Source organism: Notothenia rossii, assembly GCF_949606895.1.
Source record: "Notothenia rossii genome assembly, chromosome: 11".
NCBI classification, from domain to species: Eukaryota; Metazoa; Chordata; class Actinopteri; order Perciformes; family Nototheniidae; genus Notothenia; species Notothenia rossii.
Genome location: NC_136910.1, coordinates 59,981,064 through 60,004,231, shown reverse-complemented (window position 1 = coordinate 60,004,231; position 23,168 = coordinate 59,981,064). Strand labels below are relative to the sequence as shown.

Here is a 23,168-nt window from a genome sequence, read left to right as displayed (position 1 = left end):
GCGTCAGCCAATCAAATCATATGCCTGTACAAGCCGATCAAACCGCTGCTTGTCTGTCAGGGGCGGGAGATTCATGTGATTGGTCGAGCTTCAGACACGCCCGCCGGCAAGCTTTTTCCAAAGCCGCTGTGTGGACGTACCGTAACACCTTTGAATCTTGAATTTAAAAAGGTTTGTGTGTGTAAGGGTTAATGCAGTGCCAATTTTGGCATAGGCGACATAAGCGGTCGCCTAGGGCACCAGATCTGGGGGGGAGCTTCGCTGGCACTCATAATACCATAACACAATCAGAGAATATACCCCCCCACTACAAAGCGGAAATGAAATTACGGGCCAAAAGTTGTATTTACAAGTATTAAAAGTAAGCAGAGGACACCAAACCAACTGAGACCCGTCTGTCCGCCGCATCTACACACTGTACCACACACACCTACACACTGTACCCCACACACCTACACACTGTACCACACACACCTACACACTGTACCACACACACCTACACACTGTACCCCACACACCTACACACTGTACCCCACACACCTACACACTGTACCCCACACACACCTACACACTGTACCACACACACACCTACACACTGTACCACACACACACACACCTACACACTGTACCCCACACACCTACACACTGTACCACACACACACCTACACACTCTCCTCTCTCCTCGGTTAGAGCTCCTCCAGAGAGCCTCCTCTCTCCTCTCCTCTGTTAGAAGAGTGTTACAATGTAAATTAAATGGTGTGGTGACCACCTATTAATACACTTGGACATAATTCATACATGGAACTATAGTTGGGGCTATTGTTCCCACACGGACATGTTAGGTGTTTACTATATACTGTACGTTGTGTGTCCTCCCTCCCCACTCTCTTCTTCCCGGACTGTAACCGGACAACAGCTCTTAAATAAAGTACCTTTTTGCACCTTCCTTGCACCGCCTCTGACTCCCTATCTCTCAGCACTACACTGGTGACCCTGACAAGTCTCGAGAAGTTTCCGGGACGGACCCGAACACGGCAAAAGGAACTAAACTTTCTTTCTCGAAATGCCGGGGATTTTTTGGAGTCGTCCGTGGCTGCCACCGGCATGCGGACTGAGGCTCGGTGCGCGCCCCGCTGAAGAGCTGGGGACGTTGCTCGCCGTTCCCGCATCGGCTTTCCAACCAACGGGGGGATGATGCACGACCTGCTGGGTCGACCAGGAACCCGATTGCTACCTCGTGGGCTTGTTTCTTCGGGGCGTGCGGCTGCACGTCCCGGCTGCGCTACTGATGACGACTAACGGCTAACCACGTGGGGCTAACGACGGCTAGCAGCTACCCATGGCTGCCAGCTAGCGGCTAACGGCTAACGGCTAGCTGTTAACGGCTGTCGACGTAATTCTGTTAACATCTGACTTAACAATGTTTTCTGGTGCCGGAGAGGAGGTTCGACCAGCCGGTTGACCTCGTGTGGACACTCTCACCTTTTCCATCACCTCGAAGGCGGTTCCAGACGCCACTCACGTTTTCATCGGCGCGTGGGTGGCGCACTCCTGGGCCCCGTCTCGCCTCGACAGTTCCGGACGTCGCCCATGCTCCATCGGCTCATGGGTGGCGCGCTCCGGGACCCTGTCTGGCTTCTCATCTGTCCACGGCTCCTTCCTCCCGGGGAGACTGCTCCTGCCTCCCGGGGATACCTCAACGCCTACTTAGGACTTTGTGCCCGCCGCCGCTGTGCGTCTGCCTGCGGCCGGGTTGCGCTCCTTCCTACCGGGGTGTCTGCTCCGTCCTTCTGGAGATTTCATGCCGCCGTGCCTTCACCTGCGGCCCGGCAGCACTCTTTCCTGGTGGGTTCGCCACGACACCTACTGCGGCCCCCTTACGACGGCCGTTCCGGCCCGCCCCGATGGGAGTGCCCTCGCCCTCGTTAGGGCCCCTACCCTCTCCTGCGACCCCCTTTCGTGGCCCGTTCCATGGCCCGGCCCTCACCTGCGACCCCGCCCTCCTCGGCCCCTGTAGCGCTTCCTCCACGGTCGTCAGGATTTTTTTTTGCCATGTTTGAATTCTGGGGGGGCTTGTGTGGTGACCACTTAGTAATACACTGGGACATAATTCATACATGGAACATCAATACAGTTGGGGCTATTGTTCCCACACGGACATTAAGCCATCTGTATGTCAAATATGTCTTGTATGTCTTAAATGATATGATGAATTGGAAATGGGGGACCCTGATGTAAAGAAGACGAAAGTCTTTCTCTGGTCTGCATCCCCTTAACAATTGTATGTTTTGAGCTGTACTGTACTGTACCCAATATACAAGCTGTTAATAAACTTTTCAATCAATCAATCAATCAATCAATCAACATGTTATGTGTTTACTATATACTGTATGTTGTGTGCCCTCCTGACTTCACCCTCTTCTTCCCGGACTGCAACCGGACAACAGCTGTTAAATAAAGTACCTTTTTGCACCTTCCTTGCACCACCTCTGACTCCCTATCTCTCGGCACTACAATGGCATCGATTATAGTACACTATAACAGGGTGTCCGCGGGGTCTTAAAAAGTATTAAAAGTTGATAAATCAATTTAGCAAAAAAAGGAGGGCTATTAAAAAGTATTAAAAAGTATTAAACGGCATTTTCCAAGGTATTACATTTTGTAGCTTGTTTTCAATAAGTATATAAATTGTCCAAAGAGGTTGTGTTCTACAGTCTGCCTGAATGTAATCATTGCGTAGGTGTGTAGTGTGATTCTGTGTAGTTTATTTATGGCATCCCGTTGGGTTTGACGTCATCTGAACAGGACATCGCGCGCTCACTGCTTGATAGCACGCGAAGGTCCGTTTACGCCGGTTGTTAAACAACATCATTATGTGGAAATGCAAGTCTGCGTCCAAATGGTAGGAAGATAAGGAGGAAGGACAATCAATACTGTAGTCAATGTGAGGTAAAGTGTGTCGCCAAGGTAACCGGTGTGTGGCGATGAGGTCTTAAAATGTATGGCAAGGGTCTTAAAAGGTCTCACATCTGACTTCAGGATTCCTGCATATACTATATATAATGAAGTAAAAAGACGTGTTTGTGTGTGTATACTGTGTGTGTGTGTGTGTGTGTGTGTGTGTGTGTGTGTGCGTGTGCGTGTGTGTCTGTGTGTGTGTGTGTGTGTGTGTGTGTGTGTGTGTGTGTGTGTGTGTGTGTGTGTGTGTGTGCGCTGCAGGTTTCTTCCTGCCAGTCTGCACTCAGGGAAAACCCCCCCTCACTTCAATGTGACGTACAACGTATCTACGTCACTTCCACAAACAACATGGCGGCGGTCTTGCGGAGGGCGTGCAGCGGAGTCTCTTCCAGGTTTTTATTCCTTTATTTACTTTGTTTAACTTGTTTACTGTAAACATTTCAATGTGTTTGTTGTTCGACCGCCCGCCGCATCAGTCAGTGACGCGTCCGGAGCGTCACGGCGCTGTGACGCATTTACCTGTGACGTCAGACTCAAAATAACGTTTCACTGCGTGTGACGTCAGACAGGTGTGTTTAATGTGACGTCACACAGGTGCTGGGTGTGTGAGCCGGAGTGATGAAGCTTCGGCTCAGGTAACGCCTTTTTATTTATTATTTGACGACAACAATAAACTATATAATATAATATGGTTTTAGTTTTCTGTAAGAATCAGCCAAGAAAGATAAACAACAACAACAACATCTGGTCCCTCTCAAGTAAACATGTTGAGTGGTTTTGTTTGTCTTTAGAGAGTAATCTGCGCCAGGTAACACTAACCATGTGTGGTTTTTCAGGTGTTCATCACGTGACAAGGTGAATCTCACCTGATGATAAAAACATTATTATTAAATAATGAAATATATTTATGTAGATAAATTCATATGTGTTAAAGATCCTGACAACAATTTTATTTATTTATAGAGTTTCTTCTCTGAGCTACAGTCAGCAGAGAGCGCTGAACACAGGTGAGTCCCACCTCCTCACTTCCTGTCCCGCCTCCTCACTTCCTCTCCACTTGCTCTCCACTTCCTCCTCACTTCCTCCCTACTTCCTCTCCACTTCCGACCTACTTCCTCTCCACTTCCTCACCACTTCCACCGTACTTCCTCTCATGAGATGAAATACATTTTTAAATGCTGTAGAATGAGTGTTAGCCAGGTGACAGGAAGCACCTGTATAGGACAATAATAAACATGTTGTTAGGTACACCTGTAATAAGTGATAAAGGTACACCTGTCCTCAGTGTACACCTGTCCTCAGTGCTAAAGGTTAACGGATGTCCTTCCTTCCTTAATGTGTAAACCAAGGCGTCCCCAGCGGACCGCGCAGGAGCGTCTTTCAGATGGTCTGCAATGTGTTGGAAATCTGTAAATAAAGCTTTCATTCTGAATCTCTGACCATCAGAAATACTGTAATAATTGCCTCCTGTAGTCCATGGTTACATCATCTCCCCAGGAGTCCCACGGAGCCGCCGTTAGCACGTTAGCATGCTACACATAAATGCAATGTAATGTAATGTACACTCCAACAAGCCGTCCAACATGCTAACGCTAGTAGCTAGCCCGCATCTTGAACAGCTCAAATATAACTCTTTGTTTCTGACACGACTAGCTGAGCGGCTAGCTGAAGCGGCTAGCTGAAGCGGCTAGCTGAGCGGCTAGCTGAAGCAGCTAGCTAGCTGAGCGGCTAGCTGAGCGCTCAGCTGAGCGGCTAGCTGAGTGGCTAGCTGAGCGCTCAGCTGAGCGGCTAGCTGAGCGCTCAGCTGAGCGGCTAGCTGAGTGGCTAGCTGAGCGCTCAGCTGAGCGGCTAGCTGAGAGGCTAGCTGAAGCGGCTAGCTGAGCGCTCAGCTGAGCGGCTACCTGAACGCTCAGCTGAACGGCTAGCTGAAGCGGCTAGCTGAGCGGCTAGCTGAGCGGCTCAGCTGAGTGGCTAGCTGAAGCGGCTAGCTGAGCGGCTAGCGCTCCCGGGGGCTGAGTTGTTAATAACAACTCAATAAAATATTAAAGGTCACATGTCATGGCCATTTCCACTGATCATCATTCCATTGTTGAGCTCTACTAAAATAGAAAAATACTGTGCAATTTTCCAAACTCACATTGGTTTCTCAGCATCTCTGTAAAGTATGTGTATTCAGCAGTATTCACTTTCTCCACTAAGCGGCTCACTGCAGCTCCTCCCCCCCCCCCTCCGTGATTTCCTTGTGTAGCGATACACAGCCAAACACAGCCAAACTCACCCTGAACACACACAAAGTCACAGCCGAAATAAAAACAATAAGTGTGGCTTGATATTGAGTCAGAAACAGGTTTATAGGTTGATAGGTTGATAGACGCTGTGAGGATGGGTCTGCAGAGACTGTCTGTTATCAGCCTGCAGCACGGAGGAGAGATCAGCAGGGCTGCCTGCACTGAGTGTGTGTGTGGATTGGTCAATTTGGACCAATCAGCGGGGGCTTAACGTAACGGCTCCACGGATTGGCCCATTTAGTTCCGGGTACGTGTTTTCGTAAGCACGTACCCGGAAGAATCAAATGGATGATGACGTCATGATGACGTTTTAACAACGAGGCGTTTTGGGGAGGTATTTTCTGTTTTAGAGTTTTACTCCCTACAGGGTGTACTTTGAGGGTTTTGACTCTGCAGACCGTTTACATGCAGAAAAACCTTCATAACACACAAGGGGACGGGTAATAACCGGAAAAGCCTGACATGTGACCTTTAATAAATGTTAATAACATCTATTAATAACTCAATAAACACCTCTGTGGTGTTGAAGCCGCATGCTAACAGTTAGCGGCGTCCCAACAGTCTCTGAACTAAACCTTTGTTGAGACTAACAGTAACACTAACAGCAACACTAACAGCAACACTAACAACAACACTAACAGCAACACTAACAGCAACACTAACAACAACACTAACAGCAACACTAACAACAACACTAACAGCAACACTAACAACAACACTAACAACAACACTAACAGCAACACTAACAGCAACACTAACAACAACACTAACAGCAACACTAACAACAACACTAACAGCAACACTAACAACAACACTAACAGCAACACTAACAGCAACACTAACAACAACACTAACAGCAACACTAACAACAACACTAACAGCAACACTAACAACAACACTAACAACAACACTAACAGCAACACTAACAACAACACTAACAGCAACACTAACAGCAACACTAACAGCAACACTAACAACAACACTAACAGCAACACTAACAGCAACACTAACAACAACACTAACAGCAACACTAACAGCAACACTAACAACAACACTAACAATAACACTAACAGCAACACTAACAGCAACACTAACAGCAACACTAACAACAACACTAACAGCAACACTAACAGCAACACTAACAGCAACACTAACAACAACACTAACAACAACACTAACAATAACACTAACAGCAACACTAACAGCAACACTAACAACAACACTAACAACAACACTAAGAACAACACTAACAGCAACACTAACAATAACGTGTGTGTGTATGTGTATGTGTGTGTGTGTGTGTGTGTGTGTGTGGGTGTGTGTGTGTGACCTGTGTGTGTGTGTGTGTGTGTGTGTGTGTGTGTGTGTGTGTGTGTGTGCGTGTGTGACCTGTGTGACGTGTGTGTGTGTGTGTGTGTGTGTGTGTGTGTGTGTGTGTGTGTGTGTGTGTGTGTGTGTGTGTGTGTGTGTGTGTGTGTGTGTGTGTGTGTGTGTGTGTGTGTGTGTGTGTGTGTGTGTGTGTGTGTGTGTGTGACATCAGAGTGACAGGAAGTCAGAGGACCAATCAGCTGTCTCTCTCTGCAGGTCGCAGCTTCCTGCCCCGCCCCCGGACCCTCCCCCTTCTCCTGGTGACAGGGGGGGGTTACCTTGGTTACCAGCACTACAAGGGGAGGGGCCAACCGGAGGAGGGAGCCCCGCCCCGTACAGCCACCCCCACTCAGGTAGGATCTGAGTAACAGCTGACCTGATGACATCACTATGTGTTTATCAGCGCAGGGCCAATGGGAAGTCTAACAGTCTGTTGAGTGAATCAGCTACAGGAAGTTCATTACTTTCACAATAAAAGCTTTGCACCGACGAGCTCTTATTGTGACGGCCCAGGAAGTGCAATGTGTTCTGCTCTCAGTCTCTGATTGTGTCACTGAGAATGATGTCAGCCCCTGTGCCCATTGATCTTATCTCCTGATTGGTCCTGATGGAGGACATGATCTGATTGGTCAAAAACACATCAAATGTTTTCTTAGTTTAATTATTATTTTCTAATTTCAGTTTAATATAAAAAAAACGAGAGATTAAAAATATTTTGTGAAAACATGAAAGTTGCATGTTTTATAATTTAAGGTAGAGGAGGATGTGCCTCTTTAAATATCTAAAGGGACGCTGTCTCTTTAAGGGGGGCGGGGTTATCTTCTTCTCTGTACACCAGTGCAGCGCGGTTCTACTTCTCTGGTGATATTTCTGTCAGCGTGTTTCTCTGGGCTTCATGGTGAAGTCTCCCCCAAGGCGTCCGGACGGAGGGGGCGGGCGGGACATCCTGCGGAGGGTGAGGCGGGGGGGGGAGAGAGAGAGAAACACAGGACGGGGGGCGAGGGCCAGGAACACTGCCCGACGCAGGTGGGACAGGATTAATAATTCATCATATTCATTCATGAATAGAGAGGTTAGCTTAGCATAACTCTGAGAGCAATCACTAACACTTTTATCATAATGAACAACCAGCTGTAATTAAAGAAAGCACACTGAGCCGACACATAGCTGACAGGGGATTACTGTGTGTGTGTGTGTGTGTGTGTGTGTGTGTGTGTGTGTGTGTGTGTGTGTGTGTGTGTGTGTGTGTGTGTGTGTGTGTGTGTGTGTGTGTGTGTGTGTGTGTGTGTGTGTGTGTGTGTGTGTGTGTGTGTGTGTGTGTGTGTGTGTGTGTGTGTGTGTGTGTGTGTGTGTGTGTGTGTGTGTGTATTTAACAGGTCAGCTATTTTAGCCTTAGCCTAGTTTAGCTCAATAGCCTCTTCACAGTTGATCCGGTGATAACCTGCTGACCCGCGTAGCTCAGACACACACCTGTTGATCCTCCCTGGAAACAGTTAGTTCATCAGTCACTGGATCAGAGGTGTAATATTATATATAATAACTATAATTTAATTAATACTGATGATTTAAAGATTCTTCTCACAGAAACAAAAGCCCACTGATGTTGTTGTTGTTGTTGTTGATGTTGATGTATTAATGTTAGCAGTTTTGTTACCGTCTCTCCTTTAGTTAATGTAAGTTAACAGTTGTTGTTGTAGTGTAACGGGGGATAGTGCATCCGGTGGCCAGCAGCAGTATTACAACAACAACAAACATTATTTTATAATATCTCATGACCATCTCATGACCATCTCATGACCAACTCATGACCATCTCATGACCATCTCATGACCATCTCATGACCAACTCATGACCAACTCATGACCATCTCATGACCAACTCATGACCATCTCATGACCATCTCATGACCAACTCATGACCATCTCATGACCATCTCATGACCATCTCATGACCATCTCATGACCAACTCATGACCAACTCATGACCATCTCATGACCAACTCATGACCATCTCATGACCAACTCATGACCATCTCATGACCATCTCATGACCATCTCATGACCAACTCATGACCATCTCATGACCATCTCATGACCAACTCATGACCAACTCATGACCATCTCATGACCAACTCGTGACCATCTCATGACCATCTCATGACCATCTCATGACCAACTCATGACCATCTCATGACCATCTCATGACCAACTCATGACCATCTCATGACCATCTCATGACCATCTCATGACCAACTCATGACCATCTCATGACCAACTCGTGACCAACTCGTGACCATCTCGTGACCAACTCGTGACCAACTCGGGACCAACTCGTGACCATCTTATGACCATCTCATGACCAACTCAGGACCAACTCATGACCAACTCAGGACCAACTCATGACCAACTCATGACCAACTCAGGAACAACTCGTGACCAACTCAGGACCAACTCATGACCAACTCATGAACAACTCAGGACCAACTCGTGAACAACTCGTGACCAACTCGTGACCAACTCGTGACCAACTCAGGACCAACTCGTGAACAACTCGTGACCAACTCGTGACCAACTCAGGACCAACTCGTGACCAACTCGTGACCATCACATGACCATCTCATGACCATCTCAGAACCAACTCGTGACCAACTCGTGACCATCACATGACCATCTCATGACCATCTCAGAACCAACTCAGGACCAACTCGTGACCAACTTGTGATCATCTCATGACCAACTCAGGACCAACTCATGACCAACTTTTGACCAACTCATGACCAACTTTTGACCAACTCGTGACCATCACATGACCAACTCACGACCATCCCATGACCATCACATTACCAACTTGTGACCATCTCATGACCAACTTTTGACCAACTCAGGACCAACTCGTGACCAACTCGTGACCATCACATGACCAACTCACGACCATCCCATGACCATCCCATGACCAACTCATGACCATCACATGACCATCACGTGACCAACTCTTGACCATCACGTGACCATCACGTTACCATCTCGTGACCATCACATGACCAACTCGTGACCATCACATGACCAACTCGTGACCATCTCGTGAACATCACATGACCAACTTGTGACCATCACATGACCATCACATTACCAACTTGTGACCATCTCATGACCACCACATGACCATCACGTTACCAACTCGTGACCATCTCATGACCATCACACGAACATCACACGACCATCCCATGACCATCCCATGACCATCTCATGACTATCCCATGACCATCTCATTACCATCCCATGACCAACTCATGACCATCACATGACCAACTAATGACCATCACATGACCATCTCATGACCATCCCATGACCATCTCACGACCATCTCATTACCATCCCATGACCATCTCATGACCATCCCATGACCATCTCACGACCATCTCATTACCATCTCATGACCATCTCATGACCATCTCATGACCATCCCATGACCATCACATGACCAACTCTTGACCATTTCATGACCATCACATGACCATCACACGACCATCCCATGACCATCCCATGACCAACTCATGACCATCACATGACCATCTCACGACCATCTCCTGACCATCCCATGACCAACTCATGACCATCACATGACCATCTCACGACCATCTCCTGACCATCCCATGACCATCTCACAACCATCCAATGACCATCTCATGACCATCTCATGACCATCCCATGACCAACTCATGACCATCACATGACCATCTCACGACCATCTCCTGACCATCCCATGACCATCCCATGACCATCCTATGACCATCTCACGACCATCTCACGACCATCCCATGACCATCACATGACCATCTCATGATTATATCTTATTACCATGATCAGGCTCCTGATGCCTCGATTGGCTCTCCGGCACCGCCTGAGCGCGCTCAGTGGTCGTGTTTCTCGCTCCGCCCCTTGGCGCCGTCGGCCAATCGCCTTCCTCTGCTACTTCCTGTCAGTCAGAGCTCTGCGGCCACTGGCCAAGCGGGTAAGAGCTTTTGGCTTCTGATTGGACGAAGGGAAAGGAGAGGGGCAGAAACGACCGTCCTCCTTTCTTCTTCTCCTGTTTTGTTTTCTGGTTTGTTGTCTTACCCTGGTACTGAGATCTGCTGAGTCATCACAGTGTCTGTAGAAAGTGCTGAGTCATGTTGAGGTATCTTTGCTTCTTCACACAAAGTGGAGAGGGACGCTAACTGTGAAAAATAGGAATTATGAGTCCCTTCCTCTTTTGTGATTCTATCGTCAGATAAACATGACTTCAGATGATACGGTAATACTTTAATGGTCAGATCAAGTCTGACATTTGACTTGCATCACAGCAGCTCCATGTGTACCATCATCTGTATGATGATACCCACCTGTTTGTCCTGAGTAACATCATCATCATCATCATCATCAGATAAACTCCAGATGATGTCACTCCCCTGTTTGTCCTGCAGGTGGCGCTGTACCACTCCTTCCCGACCCGCCTCCTCTCCAGAGCCTGGGGCCGTCTGAACGGCGTGGAGCTGCCCACCTGGCTGAGGAAGCCCGTCTACTCTCTGTACATCTGGACCTTCGGGGTCAACATGCAGGTATACCATAGCTTTAGCATCATTAGCTTTAGCATCATTAGCTTTAGCATTAGCTTGCTAACTGTATTGTTCCGTCAGGAGGCAGCAGTGGAGGATCTTCATCACTACAGAAACCTGGGAGAGTTCTTCAGACGACAACTCAAACCTGCAGTCAGACCTCTCTGCGCCTCCTCCTGCCTGGTAACTCTTCCTCATCTTCATCCTCTTCCTCACCACTTCCTGTCTGCTCCTCTTCCTCACCACTTCCTGTCTGCTCCTCTTCCTCAGATTTCTCCGGCTGACGGCAGGATTCTTCACTTTGGTCGAGTGCAGAACTCTCAGGTTGAGCAGGTGAAGGGAGTGACCTACAGCCTGGAGCACTTCCTGGGTCCTCAGAGAGGGCGGAGCCAAGGTGAGCTGTTCCCCAGCTGGTTACTCACCTGTGCGTTACTCACCTGTGGTCCTGATTCTGGTCCTTCTGGTTCTGGTCCTAATGGTTCTGGTTCTGGTCCTGATGGTTCTGGTCCTGATGGTTCTGGTTCTGGTCCTGATGGTTCTGATTCTGGTCCTGATGGTTCTGGTCCTGATGGTTCTCAGGGTTCGTACGGGTGCTTGAAATCCTTGAAAATGCTTGAATTTTTACGAGGTGTTTTCATGACTTGAAAAGTGCTTGAATTTTGGGAATGGTGCTTGGATTTGAGATAAAGTGCTTGAAATTGTAAATGCTTTACTTTTACAATAAATTGCTGTCTGACTGAATAGTTCGCTTTTTAGATTAAAAGAACTTAAAGAAGTCGGAGCGAGCTTAGTTGCTTCGCTTCTACATAAAACAGCTCCGCTCCGGCCTTCCCGCGCTGCTCGCGACCTGCAAGTGTTTTATTTTGTGTGACCTGGGCATTCTAATGAGAGAATGAGAGAAGGCTTGAGGTGACGCCTCCCAAGATGACAGCACGTTGATTTGTTTTCTGTCTCTGTTAGTGTTTGTCTCATCCTCGTTCTTCTTGTGCATACTGACATTTTATAATTTTTATTTAGCTTTTTAGACCCGTTTTTAAATTGGTCTGCTGCGCTTTTAAAAACGTTTTAAAAGCTTGAGTTTTTGGGCTGTTTTGTGCCGGTGCCTCGCTGTGACTGGATTGTTTGCTCTCTGCCTGAGCTTTCGCTCCTTCGGACTCTGGATTGCTGTCTGTCCTGCCGTGCTGTCGGGGGCTGATGCACCTGAGCTGTGGATTCACCTGAGCTGCGGATCCTGAATTGGGTGTGTTAAGGCACTATGTTGCCTAAAGCTACCCTTGTGTTCGCTTTCTTCCTGGGATTAATTGTCAGACCGCATGTCGGCAAAACTGACGGGTTGCCTCCCAGCAATATCTCTATTCACTTCGGACTTTCAGATGGTGGAACCTCTGGAGCGCTGACTCCATCGGATAGTTTTTACCAAAAGCTGATGTTTCATGGCACGAAATGCGCTCTCCCGTTTGCCCTATTTACTCTGGACTCGCTAATATCGAAGGATTGGAGCAGCCCCGCCCCCCCGAGGAGCGACGCGTCCAGAGCCCATGTGAAAAAATCATCTTCCAGACTGTTAATATTGTTACTGCTACTACTCTCTGGTAACGTTAACATTAACCCTGGTCCTGAGTGTTTCTCTGCTTCCTTGCATCATTTGCCAACTCCGAATGAGTTTAGCTGTAGGCAAGGATTGGGTGTTCTGCATGTTAATGCTAGAAGCCTAGTGCCCAAATTAGATGTTTTCAAGACCTGGTTTTTAGTTGCTAAACCTGATATTGTTGTAGTTTCTGAAACCTGGTTAAAACCGTCTGTCACTGACACTGTTATTCACATTGATGGATATAATGTATTCAGAACGGATTGTAAGGGCAGAGCTGGTGGTGTTACAATATACACTGCTGAGAAACTACAGTGCTCAGTCCTTCACTCTATTTCAATTCCAAGGCAATTTGAGTTGCTAGCAGTCCAAATAACTATAGCAAATGCTCCTCTCACTGTTATTGGCTGTTATAGGCCTCCATCGGCCATCATGGATGCAACTACTAGCCTTACTGAATTGTTGTCTATGTTTTCTTCTGAAATCATATTAATGGGTGATTTAAATTGGGACTGGTTGAGTGATAAATCTTCACAGTTTAAGCAGGTTTGTGATTCTTTGAACTTAACTCAGCTTATTGATAGTCCCACTAGAATAAACCCTGCCTAACCCAGTAACGATACCCTTATAGATGTCATTCTAACAAATGCAGCTCATAAGTTTGTGTCTGTTGGTGTTTTTCCTAATGATATCAGTGACCATTGCACTATTGCTTGCGTTAGGAGCACTAAGTTGCCCAAAGCCAAGGGCCTTATTGTCCTCAGGCGCTGCTTCAAACACTTCTCTGAGCAGGCTTTCCTACACGATCTGGCGGAGGTTAAATGGCACTTCATAGCGTTAATTCCATCTGTCGATGTTGCCGTCCAATTTTTTATTGATCACTTTTTATCGATTATTAATAGACATGCCCCCCTTAGAAAATTCAGAGTCAAGAATAGGAACACTCCATGGTTTACTAGAGAACTATCTGATCTAATTCATGATCGAAATAAGCGATGGTCTTTAGCTAGAAAGTCTAACACTAGTGATGACTGGCTTATTTTTCGTGTCCTCAGAAATAAATGTTCAGCCCTTATTAAAAAAGCTAAAACTGATTACTATCTGAGCTTAACCACTGATTGTTTTAATGACCATTCTAAGTTCAGAACAAGAAGGTTTCTAGTTTCCCACAAAAACTGAAGGTCAGTGATTATTTTATTTCAGATTCAGATGGTATGTCTAATGCTTTCAATGCTCACTTCAAAAAGGCTGGTCACATTTTTGATGAGCAAAGTCATGACTCTCTAAATGGTCGTACTCACAGCCCTAGTCAAGAGATGAGCTCCCCTGTTTTTGATTTTGCTTATTTCTCGGTCTCTGAAGTCTTACAGGGTTTGCACTCAATTGATCCTAAAAAGTCTGCCGGGCCTGACGGCCTCGACCCATTCTTTTTAAAAATTGCAGCTCAGATTATAGCACAACCAGTAACTGATATTTTTAATCTCTCCCTGTCCACTCACACACTGCCAGCTCTGTGGAAGCAAGCTCTGGTATCGCCCCTCTTGAAAGCTGGTGATCCCACTGAGTTAAATAACTATCGTCCTATCTCAAATCTTTCTGTGTTATCAAAGATTCTTGAGTCCCTAGTTTCTACTCAGCTAAAACTTTTTTTAAATTCACACAACATCCTTAACCCTATGCAATCTGGATTCAGATCAAAGCACAGTACTGTGACTGCCAGTCTGAAAGTCTTAGATGATATCAAGGCTGCTTTGGATAAACATCTGTTTGTGTTGTTTATTGACCTAGCCAAAGCATCTGACTCTGTAGATCACCACATTCTGTCTAATGTTATGTTGGTGTCTCGTTTCGGTCATAACGCCATTTGTTGGTTTCAGAGTTATCTAACCGACCGTACTCAATGCGTCAGGTTGGGTAGCACTGTCTCTGACCCTGTCACCTTGGAGAAGGGCGTTCCACAGGGCTCTATTTTGGGGCCTTTGCTCTTTTTATTATATGTAAACAATATTTGTAATCAGATGCAATTTTCTACCTATCATATGTATGCTGATGACACTATTGTATATTCATGTGCTCCTTCTCTGGACATGGCCGTTTCCAATTTAAAATCTGATGTCATCACGCTGCAGCATGCACTTCTTGATTCCAAACTGCTTTTGAACAGTAAGAAAACCAAAGCAATGCTTTTTGGTCCCAAGTCAGCGTCCTCTTGCCTCTCCATTGACACCCTTGATGGCGTCTCTGTTGAGTTTGTTGATATCTACAAATATCTGGGCTTTTGGTTGGACAGTAATCTGAACTTCAAACACCATATTGAAGTTCTAACAAAGAAATTGAAATTCAGTCTTGGCTTCCTTTACAGACTTAAATGTTGTTTTTCAACTTCATCCCGTAAAAGGTTGGTCTCTGGCTTATTCCTGTCCCAGATGGACTACGGTGACACCATCTATAGATTTGCCTGTCCCACTGTCTTGGCCAAACTTGACCCACTCTACCATGCTGCACTGCGTTATATATCAAATGCACCCTATAGGACTCATCATTGCACACTGTATAGCCTAACTGGATGGTCCTCACTCACTATGCGTAGGATGCAGCACTGGTTTTTATTAATGTATAAAGCCATTTTAGGAAATCTTCCACTCTACATATGAGCCAGATCTGCTCCAGTTTGTGACTTTTACAACCTCAGATCCAGAGCCTTGATACGGGTCCAGGTTCCTGCCGTGCGGACTGAGGCTGGAAAAAGGAGTCTCTTTTATTATGGTCCTTGGTCTTGGAATGACCTTCAATCACGCCTCAAACTGACGGCACTTGTTTCTATAGCCTGTTTTAAATTGAAGTTGTCAGAAGTCCTTACCACCAGCTGCTCTTGCAGTAATAAGTAGTGCCTTTCTTACTGTCCTAATGTGCATACTGTAGTAACTGCTTTTTTTCGTCTTTTGTTTTCTTAGTTATGTTCTCTGTATTTTATATGTTTGTGTTATGTGTAACGTTGCTGCCTTCTTGGCCAGGTCAGCATTGTAAATGAGATTTTATCTCAATGCTTTTTATCTGGTTAAATAAAGGTTAAATAAAAAAATAAAAATAATAGAGAATGACAGTATGCCAGGAGGTTGCTGTTTTAACGAGCGTTGGCTATCCGAAAAGAAATACAAGCTGTGGCTAAAACGAGGATCAACCCAACGATTCGCCTTCTGCAAAGTTTGCCACAAAGAATTTCAATTATTCGCGATGGGAGAGTCTGCGCTGACGAGCCATATGAAAGGTAAGCCGTAGTAGAGCATTTTGGATTAGGCTAACGTTGCATGTTACGTTTGTTTAAGCTAGTAACGTTAGCGAACTCGATGTGGGATAATTGCTTATGCAGGTGACAATAATAAAAAGGAGCGTACCTATGTCAGTATGTGCGACAGTCGCCATCCTGTGGTTTTCAGAGGATGAAGCACATAAAAGCAATGTATTTCTACTGGTAGTATTTTTCGTGCCTAAACTTTCTCCATCGAAATGAGTCACATTGACCCGAAGACACATTTTGAGTTATACACTGTTGGAAAGAGGATATTCCTAGCTTTCTAACGGAGGAAACATATTTTCGTTTGTATTACTGGTCTGGGGGAAGCTCGCGAGTGTGTGTGTGTGTTTGTGTATTTTTGCGTTTGTGTGTATTGTGTTAGTTTCCCGGGGAAAACACTCACGAGAAACACCGGCTGTTGTTCTGCCTGCTGTGACGTTAAGTTACTCCGTTCTCCGCTTGTAATTATGCCGAAGCTTCAAAGTTGTATTTATCATCTGAATTTGCCGAAACAAGTTTAATATTCTGAAAGCCAAGACTTTGTTTATTTGAAATCAGATGAAAACAAACTGTAACGGACCCTGCCGTGTTATCTATGGATACTATACGCCATACATTCATAATGTCAACGGGAGGGAGGGGGGAGCATCGCTACGTAAAAGCATTAGTGCGAGGGAGAGCTGTCATCTTCCCTTTACAAGCTTCAAACATGTATTTATCGGGAGATTTTGGCGATAAAAGTTTCATATTCTGAAAAGAATTCCCTGGAAACCTCCAAAACCCTTACACAGAAAGAGGATCTCTGCACACGCTTCTTTTTATATCAGCTTTGTGTTTCAATGGTTTTGTCCTAACCTTGGAGAGCCGTATGTTTACTGCCACCCTAAAAGGACCTCAAACATGTTAAAAATGTTAATAAAGAATTTATTGAAAAGTTAGTTGGCTGATTGTTTTCTATTGGCTCAGCCAGGTTATATGGGAGGCCCAGTCTACTATATATGATATGGGTCACTCATTTTACAATATTAAACTTTGTTTTCTTTTCTTTAATGTTTCATCCTTATGTAGAATGCTATTACGAAACACACAGTTGGTTGTTTATAGCATAAAGAACATCGGATTTCATTTGAGGTAGGGAAATAATCATTTGAGTATAAGTATGTGCATATAAATATGTAATTTACAACAGCTGTACGCTGCTTGAAAAGCTTGAAAAGCTTGAAAAGCTTGAAAAGCTTGAAAAGTGCTTGAATTTGAGTTTGGAAAAGGTGTAAGAACCCTGGGTTCTGGTTCTGATGTTTCTGGTTCTGGTCCTGATGGTTCTGGTTCTGATGGTTCTAATCTTGATGGTTCTGGTTCTGGTCCTGATGGTTCTGGTTCTGATGGTTCTAGTTCTGGTCCTGATGGTTCTAGTTCTGGTCCTGATGGTTCTGATGGTTCTGGTCCTGATGGTTCTGGTTCTGATGGTTCTAGTTCTGGTCCTGATGGTTCTGATGGTTCTGGTCCTGATGTTTCTGATTCTGGTCCTGATGGTTCTGGTCCTGATGGTTCTGGTCCTGATGGTTCAGATCCTGATGTTTCTGGTTCAGGTCCTAATGGGTCTTGTCCTGATGGTTCTGTTCCTGATGGTTCTGGTCCTAACGGTCCCTGTCTCTCCACAGACGCGTCCCGGTCCTTCCAGGACCTGCTGCTGTCCTCTCCTCAGAACGAGCTGTTCCACGTGGTGGTCTACCTGGCTCCAGGTGACTATCACTGCTTCCACTCACCTACAGACTGGAGGGTGGAGCTGAGGCGCCACTTCCCAGGTGAGAACCACTTCCTGTTCCTAACTCCGACCCTGTCTCACCTATCCGTCTCACCTGTCTCACCTGTCTGTCTCTCCTGTCTTTCTCTCCTGCCTCACCCATCTCTCCTGTCCCACCTGTCTGTCTCACCTGTCCCACCTGTCTTACCTGTCTGTCTCACCTGTCTGTCTCTCCTGTCTCACCTGTCGTCTCAGCTGTCCCACCTGTCTTACCTGTCTGTCTCACCTGTCTTTCTCTCCTGTCTCACCTGTCTGTCTCACCTGTCTGTCTCTCCTGTCTCACCTGTCGTCTCAGCTGTCCCACCTGTCTTACCTGTCTGTCTCACCTGTCTTTCTCTCCTGTCTCACCCATCTCTCCTGTCCCACCTGTCTGTCTCACCTGTCCCACCTGTCTTACCTGTCTGTCTCACCTGTCGTCTCACCTGTCCCACCTGTCTTACCTGTCTGTCTCACCTGTCTGTCTCTCCTGTCTCACCTGTCGTCTCAGCTGTCCCACCTGTCTTACCTGTCTGTCTCACCTGTCTGTCTCTCCTGTCTCACCTGTCGTCTCACCTGTCCCACCTGTCTTACCTGTCTGTCTCACCTGTCTGTCTCTCCTGTCTCACCTGTCTGCCTCTCCTGTCCCACCTGTCTTACCTGTCTGTCTAACCTGTCTGTCTCACCTGTCCCACCTGTCTGTCTCGTTAGGCTCTCTGATGTCCGTGAACCCGGGCGTGGCTCGGCTCGTTAAGGAGCTCTTCTGTCTTAACGAGCGCGTGGCTCTGAGCGGCCAATGGCAGCACGGCTTCTTCTCGTTAACGGCGGTGGGGGCCACCAATGTGGGCTCCATCAGGGTCTACTTCGACCAGGTGAGGAGCACTCTGCTTTATTCTGAAATTCATTTTGATGTATTTACTTCCTGTTAATAAAATAGAGTCCCTCGGTAACAGTCTCCCTCGGTAACACTGTCCCTCGGTAACAATGTCCCTCGTTAACAGTCTAGCTCGTTAACAGTGTCCCTCATTAACAGTCTCCCTCTCGTTCTCAGGATCTTCAGACCAACGCCCCCCGCTACAGTAAAGGCTCTTTCCACGACCGCAGCTATGTTGCCCTTGACGACCAGGTGCTGAAGGCGGCAGGTGAAGGGGGCGTGTCCTCGGTGGAGGGAGGGGGCGTGGCCTCGGGGGAAGGCGTGGTCTTGCAGCGGGGGGCGGCAGTGGGGGAGTTTAACCTCGGCTCTACCATCGTGCTGCTGTTCGAGGCACCCAAAGACTTCAGCTTCGACCTCCAGCCGGGCCAGAGAATCAGGGTGGGGGAGGGGCTCGGCAGCCTCTGATTGGACGGCTCGGCAGCCTCTGATTGGAAAACTCAATGGCCTCTGATTGGACGACTAGATGGCCTCTGATCGGACGAATAGAGGGCCTCTGATTAGACGAATAGAGGGCCTCTGATTAGATGGCTAAATGGCCTCTGATTCGACGGCTCGGCGGCCTCTGATTGGACAGCTCGGCGGCCTCTGATTGGCCGAGCTGCAGACTCAGAGGGAGGGGCCTGATTTTGAACGATGAAAGAAAGATTTTATAGATTATTTCAAAGCATTATGTATTCTCTTCAAAATAAGATGCTGCTGGGGAAATAAAGCGGACTCAAACTCCCAGAATGCGTTGTGCCTCCTGAAGGGGAAATGCCAAAAGTGTTACTTTTATGTTTTTCTGTTCTGTCTCCTTGTTGTTCGTCCAGAGACTCAACACGTGTTCGTTTAATCTCTAAAACCACACATCAGATTTAACAAACACATTATAAACTGTAAACATATCAAACACATTATAAACTGTTAAACTAACGGTCACATTATAACAAGTTTCTCCGTCCACAGTTTGAATGTTACAACTTTATTGTTCTCAACAACAGAAGAAGATGCTAACCGTTCAATTTCTTTACTTTTGTAAAATATGTAATTATTAATAAATATTTCTTTCACAGCAGCTCTGTCTTTATTTCACTCACAATACAAACCACGTGATATATTATATAGATACAGTACTGAAGTAGCAATATTGCTACGTCCCGCACAAACATATGTGGACGTACTCAAGAATGACGCAGGAGCACAAAGTACTAATGAACTGGCCAGATGTATGGAGAACCGGGATAACTGGAAGCGACGATGGAGGGCTCGTCTGAGGACGACCTAGAGAGAGTCTAAGAAATATCAGAGTGAAAATATAAACGCTTATAATACTTCTTATCTTTTAGAGGTTAAAGACGGTAACCTGCAGGCGTCTGAACCCGTTGAACTCATCTGTTGCTTTATTTCTAAACGAATCCTAATGGGCCGTCCACACAGCAGCGTGCGTTGAAGTTTGCAGGTGGGCGTGTCTGAAACTCGACCAACAATCAATCACATGAATCTCCCGCCCCAGACACACAAGAACGCGGTTTGATTGGCTAGAGCTTGTACTGGCATATGATTCAATTGGCTGACGCTTCTGTCGAAGCTTCAAAAGTTGAGTATTGCTCAACTTTTGCAGCGAGCAACGCTCCCACAATGCAGTTCGGCGAAGCGTGACGTCACCCCATTCAAAGTGAACGGGCAGAAGCGTTGAAGCTTCAACGCACGCCGCTGTGTGGACGGCCCGTAACTGTTTATTAAAACTCAGCCGAGCCTCTCTCTCATCGGCTGGCCCTAGCCCCGCCCCCGGCAGCAGAACCAGCAGCACAGCCAATAGGAGGGCGGCGGGCAGCAGTTGCCGTAGCGATGGAAGCGTGGCTCGGCCAGTCCTCCGTGAGCCCAGCTGTCCTCGGGGGGGAACTCCTTCCAGGGCTTCCTGTCCCTCAGAGAGCCCAGCGGGGGGGCCGCTTGCGGGGGGGGGGGCACCGTGGGGGGGACCGGCTGCTGCTTCACCCCCAGGAAGGAGACCAGGTCCAGGTCCAGACCTGCTGCCCCCCCCCGGGGCCGAGGGGTGTTCTGCCTGCACTGAGGGCACGGGATCCACACCTGGAGACAGGTAAACACATCACAACAACAATCCTCACCTGGACAGAGGCCAGAGGCCTGTACTACGAAGCAGGATGTTCTCTTAGCGGCTAACTTCAGGGAAAACTCTGGGTTTCCGGTCCTACGAAGCTGGTTCTCTTTTTAGCAGGCAGTGCTTTCACTGAGTTGAGCTCTTAGCCTGCAACCTAACCTGCTCCGGGTCAGGTTAGCCGCTCAGCATCAGTTACCATGGAGATCTAGCCCGCTAAAAAGAGAACCAGCTTCGTAGGAACGGAAATCCAGAGTTTTCACAAAAGTTAGCCGCTAAGAGAACATCCTGCTTCGTAGTACAGGCCTCAGCTGATGCTGATTGGTTGATTGATGTATTCATGTGTTTATTAATTGGTTAATTGGCACCCACCTGCTCGTTGATGACGGTGTCCAGCCTTCTGAGGCACGCCTGGCAGAAGGCGTGTCCGCAGTGCAGTCGCCGTGGTAACCGCGTTGTGAGGTCATAGCTGCCGAAGCAGATGATGCACACCAGGTCCTGCCTCCTCATCATCGTCTCCATGGCAACAGAGGAGGGTGGGGGGGGGAGGGGCTCACATGTGACCTCCTCTTCCTCCTCTTCTTCTTCTGCGCTTTTTTCTCTGACGTCCGACATGTTGCTCTGACAGACAAAAGTAAAACATTTTTAAGAAAACCATTTTTATTTTTATGTTCAATATAATATATAACGGCTATCACCGTGGAGCCGTCCTCAGAGGGGCGGAGCTTAGCGCGGGGGATGGTGACCTCACTGTACGGGTTGTCCAATGAGACGTTGATGTTTGATATAGTTAACTTTGTTTATATTAGCTGTTAGCTCTGTTTATATTAGCTGTTAGCTTTGTTTATATTAGCTGTTAGCTCCGTTATATTAGCTGTTAGCTTTGTTTATATTAGCTATTAGCTCCGTTATGTTAGCTGTTAGCTCCGTTATATTAGCTGTTAGCTCTGTTTATATTAGCTGTTAGCTTTGTTTATATTAGCTGTTAGCTCCGTTATATTAGCTGTTAGCTCCGTTATATTAGCTGTTAGCTCTGTTTATATTAGCTGTTAGCTTTGTTTATATTAGCTGTTAGCTCCGTTATATTAGCTGTTAGCTTTGTTTATATTAGCTGTTAGCTTTGTTTATATTAGCTATTAGCTCCGTTATGTTAGCTGTTAGCTCCGTTATATTAGCTGTTAGCTTTGTTTATATTAGCTGTTAGCTCCGTTATATTAGCTGTTAGCTTTGTTTATATTAGCTGTTAGCTCCGTTATATTAGCTGTTAGCTCCGTTATATTAGCTGTTAGCTTTGTTTATATTAGCTATTAGCTCCGTTATGTTAGCTGTTAGCTTTGTTTATATTAGCTGTTAGCTTTGTTTATATTAGCTGTTACTTCCGTTATGTTAGCTGTTAGCTTTTTTTATATTAGCTGTTAGCTCTGTTATGTTAGCTGTTAGCTTTGTTATATTAGCTATTAGCTTTGTTTATATTAGCTGTTAGCTCCGTTATGTTAGCAGTTAGCTTTGTTTATATTAGCTGTTAGCTCCGTTATGTTAGCTGTTAGCTTTATTATATTAGCTGTTAGCTCTGTTATGTTAGCTGTTAGCTTTGTTTATATTAGCTGTTAGCTTTGTTATGTTAGCTGTTAGCTTTGTTATATTAGCTGTTAGCTCCGTTATGTTAGCTGTTAGCTTTATTATATTAGCTGTTAGCTCTGTTATGTTAGCTGTTAGCTTTGTTTATATTAGCTGTTAGCTCTGTTATGTTAGCTGTTAGCTTTGTTTATATTAGCTATTAGCTTTGTTTATATTAGCTGTTAGCTCCGTTATGTTAGCAGTTAGCTTTGTTTATATTAGCTGTTAGCTCCGTTATGTTAGCTGTTAGCTTTATTATATTAGCTGTTAGCTCCGTTATGTTAGCTGTTAGCTCTGTTATGTTAGCTGTTAGCTCTGTTATGTTAGCAGTTAGCTTTGTTTATATTAGCTGTTAGCTCCGTTATGTTAGCTGTTAGCTCTGTTATGTTAGCTGTTAGCTCTGTTATGTTAGCTGTTAGCTTTGTTTATATTAGCTGTTAGCTCCGTTCTATTTCGTATATGGCTTCGCCCTCTAAGGCTATCGCTATTGGGTAATCCCCCTGCGCACCCGCACAGCACTGAAACACTTGTAGTCCACGCCCACCCGCAAGGTGGGCCCCGCCCTCGGGCCTCCTTCCGGTATAAATAGGAAGGAGGAAATCTGCTCCCTCTTTTCTTCAGCAAACCTCGGCAGTTACTGAAGCACAGAAC

General features: G+C 46.3%; 2 protein-coding genes across 9 annotated transcripts; one reads left to right on the top strand and one right to left on the bottom strand.

Moving 5' to 3' along the window:
* The first annotated feature begins 2,986 nt into the window (after positions 1-2,986).
* pisd (phosphatidylserine decarboxylase) lies at positions 2,987-19,859 on the top strand. 8 transcript variants are annotated; one of them, XM_079659217.1, is made up of 10 exons: positions 2,987-3,350; positions 3,795-3,813; positions 3,922-3,965; positions 6,831-6,967; positions 11,077-11,211; positions 11,290-11,391; positions 11,479-11,602; positions 17,753-17,896; positions 18,583-18,743; positions 18,923-19,859. In XM_079659217.1, the coding sequence occupies exons 1-10, from the start codon at positions 3,002-3,004 to the stop codon at positions 19,208-19,210; spliced, it is 1,503 nt and encodes a 500-aa protein (XP_079515343.1). In that variant the 5' UTR covers positions 2,987-3,001; the 3' UTR covers positions 19,211-19,859. The 8 variants fall into 8 exon arrangements, with proteins under 8 accessions (XP_079515343.1, XP_079515346.1, XP_079515348.1 ...); XM_079659218.1 differs by lacking the exon at positions 3,795-3,813 and adding an exon at positions 4,308-4,367 and having other exon boundaries at positions 3,292-3,350; XM_079659219.1 differs by lacking the exon at positions 2,987-3,350 and adding an exon at positions 4,308-4,367 and having other exon boundaries at positions 3,764-3,813.
* rnf224 (ring finger protein 224) lies at positions 19,443-21,686 on the bottom strand. The gene is made up of 3 exons (XM_079659225.1): positions 21,599-21,686; positions 21,273-21,521; positions 19,443-20,872 (listed from the first exon to the last, which is right to left on the bottom strand). The coding sequence occupies exons 2-3, from the start codon at positions 21,513-21,515 to the stop codon at positions 20,561-20,563; spliced, it is 555 nt and encodes a 184-aa protein (XP_079515351.1). The 5' UTR covers positions 21,516-21,521; positions 21,599-21,686; the 3' UTR covers positions 19,443-20,560.
* Between the last annotated feature and the right edge of the window lie 1,482 nt (positions 21,687-23,168).

Coding starts and splice junctions, on each gene's coding strand:
- pisd (XM_079659217.1), top strand. CDS start 3,002: ATGGCAAGGGTCTTAAAAGGTCTCACATCTGACTTCAGGATTCCTGCA. Junction 6,968..11,076: donor GTACAGCCACCCCCACTCAG/GTAGGATCTGAG, acceptor TTTGTCCTGCAG/GTGGCGCTGTACCACTCCTT. Junction 11,603..17,752: donor TCAGAGAGGGCGGAGCCAAG/GTGAGCTGTTCC, acceptor GTCTCTCCACAG/ACGCGTCCCGGTCCTTCCAG.
- rnf224 (XM_079659225.1), bottom strand. CDS start 21,515: ATGTCGGACGTCAGAGAAAAAAGCGCAGAAGAAGAAGAGGAGGAAGAG. Junction 20,873..21,272: donor ACACCGTCATCAACGAGCAG/GTGGGTGCCAAT, acceptor ACCTGTCTCCAG/GTGTGGATCCCGTGCCCTCA.